Here is an 11,065-nt window from a genome sequence, read left to right on the forward strand (position 1 = left end):
CAGCTCAGCAAGTTCGTACGTTCTGATTCACCGACTCGATCGGGGAAACAGACACGTAGAGATGCAGTTGACACATCCCCACACACATTGAATAAATCAAAATTCAACGTCGGTCAACTCGTGACTTTGACCGGTAATACTATGTATGAACGAATATTACTTGTGTTCATAACGTGGAAGCACTATTAACTTTTGGCTAATTCTCAGTCGCCTCTGAACCTGTTTTGAAAACTTCAGTCCCAAAAATTGCACAAGACTAAATTCCCCTGAGACTATACTAGCTAGGTAAAAGGTGTGACCTGGTGAAACTTGAGACAAATAGCTGGGGTTGAATTTAAGAAGGAGAAAACAGATAATTTTGTTTTGCGAATTGTGATAGAAAGAATCATCAGATTACTACTTTGTGAGTCGGCATGCATGAGTACTGATGCCGGTTTGTTGTGTTTGCAGGAGTCGCTTAATTGCCAGTTGTATTCTGACTGGCAGACCAATGCAGGTACTTGTCAGGTTCCAGTGATCTAGACATGGAAACCGAGAGAGTGACTGTTCTTTTTTCCAATCCACCGAACGCTAAAGAAAATTGAGCAAGCTAGGCGGTGACGAGACCATCGGAATATTATTATTTTTCAAAGTTGACCGTGCGAAAACGAACACGTAGGTAGGCATGCGCGTTAACACAGCTAAGGTTTACGACAGTGACAGTCTTCTTGCTTCCTAGAACCACACCGCCAAGAAATCTACGTGCAATCTACGACTATAAATACGAGCCACTTCCGCTAGTTTCATGCACCGCTCGATCTCCCCGAAAATCGTACAGTAACTTCTTCTCAAGCGTGCGCGCGGCAAAACGAACAGACAGACTTCCCTACTCCTTACTCGTGCGTGCATGGCGATGGCGGGCATTAGCACGGCAGCGACCGGCAATGGCAAAGCCAAGGTGGTTATTGTGATGGGCGCCACGGCCACCGGTAAGTCGAAGCTGGCCGTCGACATCGCGCTGCGGTTCAACGGCGAGGTCATCAACTCGGACAAGATCCAGGTCCACGACGGCCTCCCCGTGGTCACCAACAAGGCCACCGCCCGCGAGCAAGCGGGGGTGCCGCACCACATGATCGGTGGGGTACAGCCCGATGCTGACTACACTGCCGCGGACTTCCGGCGCGACGCCACGCGCGCCGTGGAGTCGGTCCTCGCGAGGGGCCGCCTGCCGATCATCGCCGGCGGGTCCAACAACTACCTCGAGGCGTTGCTGGACGGCGAGCTGGGATTCCGCCGGCGGTACGACTTTTGCTTCCTATGGGTGGACGCGGAGACGTCGGTGCTGGAACGCTACGTTGGCGACCGCGTCGACTGCATGGTGGAGCAAGGGCTCGTCGGCGAGGTGCGGGAGTTTTTCCGGGCGGACGCGGACTACTCCCGTGGGATCCGGAGGGCCATAGGCGTGCCGGAGATGGACGCCTACTTCCGGATGGAGACCGCGGGGGCGCTGGACGGAGACGAGGAGCGACGGGCCGGGCTCCTCGAGGCCGCCGTCGACGAGATCAAGGAGAACACATGCAGGCTGGCGTGCAGCCAGCTGCGGAAGATCCACCGGCTGCAATGCCTGCCTGGGTGGAGCATCCGCCGCCTTGATGTCACCAGGGTGCTTTCGCTCAAGGTCGGGAAGAAGAAGGACGAAGAAGCGGAGCGCACCATGTGGGAGGCGGATGTCGTCGGGCCTGCGGCGCGCGTCGTTGAGATGTTTCTTCACCCTCTTGGAGGGATGGTGGCCGAGGTGAGTAGGGATGGGAAGGAGCAAAGCACGGGGGCGAAGCATGCAGCCGTCGTCGCCGGAATCGTCGAAGCGGCCGAGAGGTGTGGTCTGCAGCTACTCGAGACCGGGCCGTCTCGTGGGATTCATCCAAGGAAAGCGGCTGCAGCAGTTTGAGTTTGGAGCTTCTCATCAAATTAACCATACCACGTATTTAGTAGTACTAGCCTGTGAACTCTAATCAATTGTTTTATTCTTTTAATCTAGTTGTGTTCTTCTATCCATTAAGTTATATAAAGGGAAAATCTGACGCATTTTGTCTATACCGTGGGGCGGCTTGCCGACTGATTTGGGTGTGCTATCCATCCATGCAATGATGTCATGAGATTCACTTTAAATGATCGAAATTCAAAAACTTTTGTCTATTAAACCGTTAATTTGATCGATGATCCGTTTTCGTTGTTGACTTTGTTTCGACGAAATTTTAAAACTAGATCTCATATCGACATGTTTCGACAACTTTTTTTTTGCTCGTACTTACCACATTTGTTGCACTTACTTGTCATACTAGTAAGTACTTACTTGTCTGACAAAAAATAACTTAATTGCCATATTTTTATAAGTTACATATAATATAACATCTAGACATAATCAAACTAGCAAGCACAAATAACTTTTTTTAGGCGATTACGCGTAAAAATGTGACAACTCAACATATTTGAAACGGGTGACCACAAGAATATTTGGTCATCGTTTGTAAATATGACAACTCGACATAGTTAAACTAACAAGCACACAAAATAGTTTTCTGGCAAAGTTGTATGTAAATATGACAAGTAGGTATATTTTTAAATTGACAAACACAACTTATGACATGCTTTTATATCATATATAATGAAATCTGCTACAAGACTTTTTGTACGAAACAACATTAAAAAATGATAATCAAGTTATTTTTCTCAGACAAGTAAGTGGTTAATAATATGACAAGTGGGTTCAAAAATGTGGCAAGTATGAACGGAAAAAAATAGTTGATGAAACATATCAACATGAGATCTAGTTTCGTAGAACTCGTCGCGATAAAATTCAATGGTGAAAGCGGATCATCGATCAAATTAACGATTTTGTAGATAAAACTTTTTAAATTTCAAACATGAAAGGGAATCTTACGTGTGGTGTTGTATGTTTTCTAGTCACTGGATAGCTCATCCATGTGGTCCATCAGGCAGCTTTTTGGGGGCCAGAGAGTGATTGACGGGAGGTGCCACACTTAAAATGCATTAGTAAAGAGATTAGTTGGTCGCCGCACAGTAAGACCTATATGCGGCGCCGAAGTGACGTCCTTATATGAAAGCCTAGTGCAATCTATATTGCACCCTAAAATATACCCTACGTTTCTAAATACAAAGTGTTTCGACAACGTTGAAATATATTTGCCACCTTCTTTCATCGGTTTGAACTTTTCAATAAATTAATTGAAACATTAATTCAACATGGTATGAGACTCAAGAGGTCTTAAGTTCAAGACCTTGCCAAGCAGTATTAAAATTAAACGATTCTACGGCCTACATCGATCCCGCGTCTAAATACTAAAATAACGTAGATATGAGGGGAGTGTTGAAATATATTGTCCGCCTTTCATCATTAGTTCAGACTTTTGGATGACTTAATTGAAGCATTAATTCAATAGACAGTTCAATTATTAAACTGCCAAAATACCATACATTTAGGAACCGAGGTACTAGTAGATGTGATACTCCACGACACTGTTGCACAAATTATTTGCAATATATTTCAATGGCTGTATGAATATGAACGTTTAGATAAATAATAAGTGAATACTTTTTTAATGCTTGGTCGAATGTTGAGAGGAATATATTAATACGATAACCTATTTACATATAGGTATAGGATATACTTAGACGGCCTTCACCGGCGAGCTTTGGCGTTCTCCTGCAGGCCGCGGCTGCCCTACGCTTCGGGACGGCTTCATCTCGCAGCGATCATGGACGCGCTGGGTTTTGCCCGACGACGGCTGCCATCTTGCAGCGCGTCAGCCGACAGCCTGGCTGTGCGTGAGTTCCTCACCATCCCACTCCCCCCAACATCCCCGGTGTCAGCACACCTGGCGTGCCGGATCGAACGAAGCAAGGATGCGAGGGAGAGAAGCTCAAGGTAGACGATGAACACTGGTGGTTTTTGCGCTGGAAAACTTTACAGCTTTTCTGTCTCTGTTGATTGCTATTTATTCAGAGATTACAACGGAAAAACGGGGATCGTGGCCCCTGACTTGGCGCCTATGCGATCCGTGGCGTTCGTCCCATTCCACGAACGGATCAGCGCGGCGCACGACTCGCTCAGGTCATTGGCGACGGGAGCTAACAGCCTAACTGTCCTAGACCTATTCTGACGGAAAGGAAAAACGCTAACTGGACCTAACGAGTTAACTGAACCTGAACCTAGCGACGGAAGGGGCTTGGGGTTTATTCCAACAAATCACCCCTAAAGCCTAAGCCCCTTTGTCGATTTCTACCATGCCGATCTTCGCCCGAAGCTCCGTGAAGCGAACTCGTCCGAGAGCCTTGATGAGCAGATCAGCAAGTTGACTGTCCGTGCCGATGAACTCTACTTCCACTTGCGTGTTCTCCACACATTCCCTAATGAAGTGGTACCGAACGTCAATATGCTTACTTCGTTCGTCGAACACTGGATTCTTCGCGAGGGAGATGGCTGATTTGTTGTCAATCCAGAGCGGGAAACAGGCTGGTCTCTCCTTCTTGAGCTCGCTCAGGAAACGAGCTAGCCAAACCCCTTGGCATGCTGTTGTCGTGGCGCTCATGTACTCGCCTTCGTAAGAAAACAGAGCCATGACCTTTTGCTTGCGAGACTGCCAGCTGATGATGCAGTTGCCGTAGAAGAACATGACGTCGTTCGTGCTCCGGCGTGTGTCGATGTCTCCTCCCATGTCACTGTCGCTATAGACAGCGAGGTGACCTTCTCCTTTTCCCCTATGGTAGAAGCAGGGCCGGCTCTATATTTTTCGGGGCCCTAGAGCGAAGTTCAAAAATAGGCTCTTACAAATAATAAATATATACTCATTTATAGATATACATGCGTAAAATATTGAAGTTTACATGTAATCATACATTTTTATTTAAAGACGTCTATAAATAATTAATAAGCGCTTAAGTTATGTCGTACGACGATAAAAGAAATAAAAGAGCAGCAAAATATAACAAATAATATTCTCTGCTAGTTTGATTACCTCAAATAAGAACTAAGTTTTTATGAATTCACCGACAATAATGTAATCAGATCAATCAAGGCGTGAGATCAACTCATCTAAAAGAACTAGGACACTAGGCAAATATATACGCAGACACGCAGTATTTAAATTATCTTGAGCGAATGGGTGCATGGATGAGGATCGTTGTTATTTGTTAATCACCAGGCCTGATCACGTGCTGCAGTGTTGGGCGATCTCCAGTTCTTCACCAGGCCTGATCTCCACTACAGAAAGTATATACAAACTGCAGATACGTATATACCAGTCCCCCTCTTTCTCCGTCAGGGTCGGACGTGCCTGCCGGAGTTCCGGAGGCGAGGCGACGAACGAACAGGCAAGGATGGATCGATGCCTTCTCCTCTTCCGAAGTCCCGGTCATATATTTTTTTCTCTCCCGATCAAATACCTCTTACCAGCCCATATAACAACAGAAATATACTTACACATATGCGGTGATGGACCCCTCCGGAACATGGGCCCTTGGGCGTCGCCCGTGTTCGCCTAGGGCCAGAGCCGGCCCTGGGTAGAAGTAGCCCCAGTGCAGCGTACCGGCGATGTACCGCAGGATTTTCCTCACCGTGGCTCGATGCTCGGTGGTGGGTGCCTCCATGAATCGCGAGACGTAGCCAACGGCGAAGGCGATATCTGGCCTGGTGTGAACCAGGTGGCGCAGACATCCGACGAGGCCGCGGTACTCCGTCGCGTCAGTCAGGGGCGCGGTGCTCTGCTAGTCTGGGCTCCATGGGCACCGCGCACGGGTTGCACCCTGTCATGCTGCCGTGCTCCAGTATCTTCTCGGCGTACACGGTCTGGTACAGTGAGGTACCCGCCGGCGTCTGGTGCACCTCGATCCCCAAATAGAAACCGAGGAGACCGAGATCGCTCATCTTAAAGAGCTTCATCATCTCCGCCTTGAAGCGTGTGATCTCGCGTCGTCGTTGCCGGTGATAACCAGGTCATCAACGTACACCCCCACAAGGAGGCGAACGAGGCGTGGTCGCACCCATAGATGGCGTGCTCGGTGGAGCTGCGCTCGAAGCCGAGCGAGGTGAGACACGCATCCAGCTTCTGGTTCTAGGCGCGTGGCGCTTGCTCAGCCCGTACAGGGCTTTCTCAAGGCGCAACACCTTGCTTTCTTGTCCGACGGCGATGTACCCGGGGGGCTGCGCGATGTAGACCTCCTCCTGGAGCTCCCCGTCGAGGAACACGCTCTTCACGTCCATGTGGTGCACGCCCCAGCCCGCGCGTGCGGCCAGAGCAAGTAGGAGTCGCACTGATTCCATGCGGGCAACATGAGCGATCACTTCTTCGTAGTCCACCCCCTGGCGCTGCACGAACCCTTTGGCCTGGTGCTGCACGAACCCTTTGGCGACGAGGCGGGCCTTGTGCTGGATCGCCACGCCATGGGCGTCGTGTTTCACCTTGTAGACCCATTTGAGGCCAATGGGGCGGTGACCAGGAGGGAGATCAGCCAGGTGCCAGGTGCGGTTCTCCTCGATGGACACCATCTCCTCGTCCATGGCGCGTCTCCAAGCTGCATCTCCTTGGGCCTCAGCAAGCGTGGCCGGCTCCTCTGCCAGTCCGAGGTGCAGCTCCTCGTCGTCGATGTTGTCGAGGTCGAGGATGTAGTCCGTGAGCTGCTGATTCGGCTGAATGATGTCGTCCCGTGTGCGTGTCACCATCGGATGTATGCCTGCGCGGTTAGCTGGTGGTGACTCGATCGGAGCCGACGAGCTGCTTGGCGGCGTCCTTGACACTGCAGGGCTCGGCTCAGGGAAAATGCCCCTCCCGCCGGTGCTCGCGGGCGTGATCAGAGATGACGCGTCGGCTCCTGCTGCTGCTGCGTCCCCGTCACTGCTGGTGGGAAGTGGAGGGCCTGGCGTCGCCGGTGCGGTGCGTCGCACCCCCTTTGGTGCTGCAGCCAGGACGTACTCGACAGTAAAGATGGCTGCATTGGGAGCGTCCACCCCTTGCTGCCAGTCCCAGCTTGCTCGCTCGTCGAAGACAACGTCGCAAGTGACGTGCACGCGCTTGGTGGCAGGGTCGTAAGCGTGATATGCCTTCCCGCCCTGTTCATACCCGATGAACACCATCGGTTTGCTCCTGTCCGCCAGCTTTTGCAGGTGTGGGCGCATGTCCTTGACATGAGCCACACACCCGAAGACGCGCAGGAAGTGCACGTTGGGCTTGCGACCATGCCACGCTTCATGTGGTGTCTTCCCGATCAGGCTCCTTGTGTATGATCTGTTCATCAAGAAGACAGTAGTGGTGATGAACTCTCCCCAAAAGAAAGCTGGCATGCCTTTTGCATTGAGCATGCTCCTCGCCATGCCCACGACGGTCAGGTTGCGGCGCTCCACCACTCCGTTCTGCTGTGAGGAGTAGGGCGCCGTCAGGTGTCGCTGCACGCCGTGGTCGGCGCAGTATTCTGCAAACGCCGTGCTCGTGAACTCGCCTCCGCGATCGGTGCGTAACGTACACAAGGTGTGGCGTGACTCTGTCTCCGCGGCAGCCTTGAAACGGCGGATCGCCACTACCACCTCATCCTTGGAGCGCAGCAAGACGATCCAAGTGAAACGATTGTGATCGTCCACCAGCAGGAGGAAGTAACGCTTCCCGCCCGGCGTCGCCAGCGAGATCGGCCCGCAGATGTCGCCGTGGACTAGCTCCAGTGTTTCCGTCGCGCGGTATTTGGCAGCTTGGGGAAATGAGGCTTGCCTCTGCTTGCCGGCGAGGCACGCCTCCCAGATTTGTTCCGCGTGGATGATGAGGGAAAGCTCGGTGACCATGCCGGCACGCGCCATCCTCTCGAGACCCTGGAAATGGACATGGCCGAACCTCTCGTGCTAGTGCCAGCCAGCGCCGTCACACTTGCTCGCCGGGAGGCACACCGACTTGGCGATCTTGATATGCAAAATGTAGAGTCGCTTGGCTGTGCGGGTTACCTTGGCGAGGAGGTTCTTCTGGCGGTTTCGGACCGTCATGGTCCCGTGCTCCACCAGCGTGGCGCACCCGACCTCATCCAGCTGCCAATGCTGACGATGTTGCTCTTGAGGCGGGGTATCCAGTATATATTGGTGAGGCTGCGGTGGTGACCGCCTACCACGGCGAACAACACCGTGCCGCGCCCACGTATGTCCACTAGAGACCCGTCGCCGAACTTGACCGATCCTGTCACGGACTCGTCCAGATCCATGAACATTGTCACGTCGCCGGTCATGTGGTTTGATGCCCCGGTGTCGAGGTACCAGGCCGCATCGGTGTCGCCGGGGACTTTCTGTAGTTCGACGCGCGCGCTGTTCGTTGAGGAAGACTTGCGCCGCTGCGATCGTGAGAGGTGCCTCAGGTGCAGCCAGGCTCAGCTCCGGCCCTGTGATATGTCCATTTTGCATGATGCTTTCATGTTGATATTTATTGCTTTTTAGGCTGTTATTTCACTTCACGGTACAATATTTATGCCTTTTCTCTCTTATTTTGCAAGGTTTACATGAAGAGGGAGAATGCCGGCAGCTGGAATTCTGGCCTAAAAAAGGAGCAAGTTTGAGATGCCTATTCTGCGCAACTCCAAAAGCCGTGAAAATCAACGTGGATTTTTTTGGGAATATATAAAAAATACTGGGCCGAAGAAGTACCAGGGGAGCGCAACCAGGGGGGCACAAGTCTGGTAGGTGCGGCCACCCCCCTGGCCACGCCTAGGGGGCTTGTGGGCTCCCTGCTGGTCCACTGGCTCCCCTCTTCTGCTATATGAAGGGCTCCGTTCCGAAAAAAATTAGGAGGAGGCTTTTCGGTGGACTCGCCGCCGCCACGAGGCGGAACTTGAGCAGAACCAATGTAGAGGTCTGGTAGGACGATCCTGCCGGGGAAACTTCCCTTCCGGAGGGGGAAATCGTCGCCATCGTCATCACCAACACTCCTCTCATCGGAGGGGACTCATCACCATCAACATCTTCATCAGCACCATCTCATATCCAAACCCTAGTTCATCACTTGTGACCAACCTTCGTCTCGCGACTCCGATTGGTACTTGTAAGGTTGCTAGTAGTGTTAATTACTCTTTGTAGTTGATGCTAGTTGGATTATTTGGTGGAAGAGTTTATGTTCAGATCCTTGATGCTACTCATTACCTCTCTGGTCATGAATATAATTATGCTTTGTGAGTAGTTACCTTTGTTCTTGAGGACATGGGATAAGTCATGCTAATAGTAGTCATGTGAATTTGGTATTCGTTCGATATTTTGATGTGTTGTATGTTGTTTTTCCCATAGTGGTGTTATGTGAACGTCGACTACATAACACTTCACCATTATTTGGGCCTAGAGGAAGGCATTGGGAAGTATTAAGTAGATGATGAGTTGCTAGAGAGACAGAAGCATAAACCCTAGTTTATGCGTTGCTTTGTAAGGGGCTGATTTGGATCCACTAGTTTAATGCTATGGTTAGACTTTGTCTTAATTCTTATTTCGTAGTTGCGGATGCTTGCGAGAGGGGTTAGTAATAATTGGGATTCTTGTCCAAGTAAGGGCAGTACCCAAGCGCAGGTCCACCCACATATCAAACTATCAAAGTAACGAACGCGAATAATATGAACATGATGAAAACTAGCATGACATAAATTCCCGTGTGTCCTCGGGAGCGTTTTTCTCCTCCTATAAGACTTTGTCCAGGCTTGTCCCTTTCTAGAAAAGGGATTGGGCCACTTTGCTGCAACGTTGCTACTTTTGTTACTTGTTGCTTGCTACGAATCATCTCACCACACAACCACTTGTTACCGATAATTCAGTGCTTGCAGATATTTCCTTGCTGAAAACCACTTGTCAGATCCTTCTGCTCCTCGTTGGGTTCGACACTCTTACTTATCGAAAGGACTACGATAGATCCCATGTACTTGTGGGTCATCAAGACTCTTTTTCTGGTGCCGTTGCCGGGGAGTGAAGCGCCTATGGTAAGTGGAACTTGGTAAGGAAACATTCATATAGTGTGCTGAAATTTATTGTCACATATCACTATGGAAACTAATCCTTTGAGGGGCTTGTTCGGGGTATCTTCACCTCGAACGGAAGCAAAAATAGTTGCTCCTCAACCTTATGCACCTACTGAATATATTTGCTTTGAATTCCCTTCGGGTATGCTTGAGAAACTGCTGGCTAATCCTTTTACAGGAGATGGAACATCACATCCAGACTTGCATCTAATCTATGTAGATGAAGTTTGTGGTTTATTTAAGCTTGCAGATTTGCCCGAGGATGAGGTCAAGAAGAAGGTCTTTCCCTTATCTTTGAGGGATAAGGCGTTGACATGGTATAGGCTTTGTGATGATACTGGATCATGGAACTACAATCGGTTGAAATTGGAATTTCATCAAAAGTTTTATCCTATGCATTTAGTACATCATGATCGGAATTATATTTACAAGTTTTGGCCTCGTGACAGATAAAGCATCGCTCAAGCTTGGGGGAGGCTTAAATCAATGTTATATTCATGCCCCAACCATGAGCTCTCCAGAGAAATTATCATTCAGAACTTCTATGCTCGGCTTTCTCATGATGATCGCACCATGCTTGACACTTCTTGTACCGGTTCTTTTATGAAGAGAGATATTGACTTCAAATGGAATTTATTGGAGAGAATTAAACGCAACTCTTAAGATTGGGAGCTTGATGAAGGTAAGGAGTCAGGTATGAATTTCATGTTTGATTGTGTTAAATCCTTTGTTGAAACAAATACCTTTTGTGATTTTAGCGCTAAGTATGGACTTGACTCTCATATAGTAGCTTCATTTTGTGAATCATTTGCTGCTCATATTGATCTCCCCAAAGAGAAGTGGTTTAAATATCCTCCTCCTTTAGAAGTCAATGTACTTAAACCCAATCCAGTTGAAGAGAAAGTCATTGCCTATAATGATCCTATTGTTCCCAGTGCTTACATTGAGAAACCAGCTTTCCCTGTTAGGATAAAGGATCATTCTAATGCTTCAACTGTGATACGTAGAGGCTACATTAGAACACCTACACCCCCTGAGAAAATTAGAG

General features: G+C 49.5%; 1 protein-coding gene across 1 annotated transcript; it reads left to right on the forward strand.

Moving 5' to 3' along the window:
- Nucleotides 1–807: 807 nt before the first annotated feature.
- LOC123439588 (adenylate isopentenyltransferase 5, chloroplastic-like) lies at nt 808–1,972 on the forward strand. Its single transcript, XM_045116280.1, has one exon. The coding sequence runs from the start codon at nt 887–889 to the stop codon at nt 1,925–1,927; it is 1,041 nt and encodes a 346-aa protein (XP_044972215.1). The 5' UTR covers nt 808–886; the 3' UTR covers nt 1,928–1,972.
- Nucleotides 1,973–11,065: the final 9,093 nt, after the last annotated feature.

This window comes from Hordeum vulgare, chromosome 3H, assembly GCF_904849725.1.
Source record: "Hordeum vulgare subsp. vulgare chromosome 3H, MorexV3_pseudomolecules_assembly, whole genome shotgun sequence".
Classification (NCBI taxonomy): domain Eukaryota; kingdom Viridiplantae; phylum Streptophyta; class Magnoliopsida; order Poales; family Poaceae; genus Hordeum; species Hordeum vulgare.

Excerpts from the sequence above, each read along its gene's own strand:
- LOC123439588 (XM_045116280.1), top strand. The coding sequence starts at position 887 with ATGGCGATGGCGGGCATTAGCACGGCAGCGACCGGCAATGGCAAAGCC.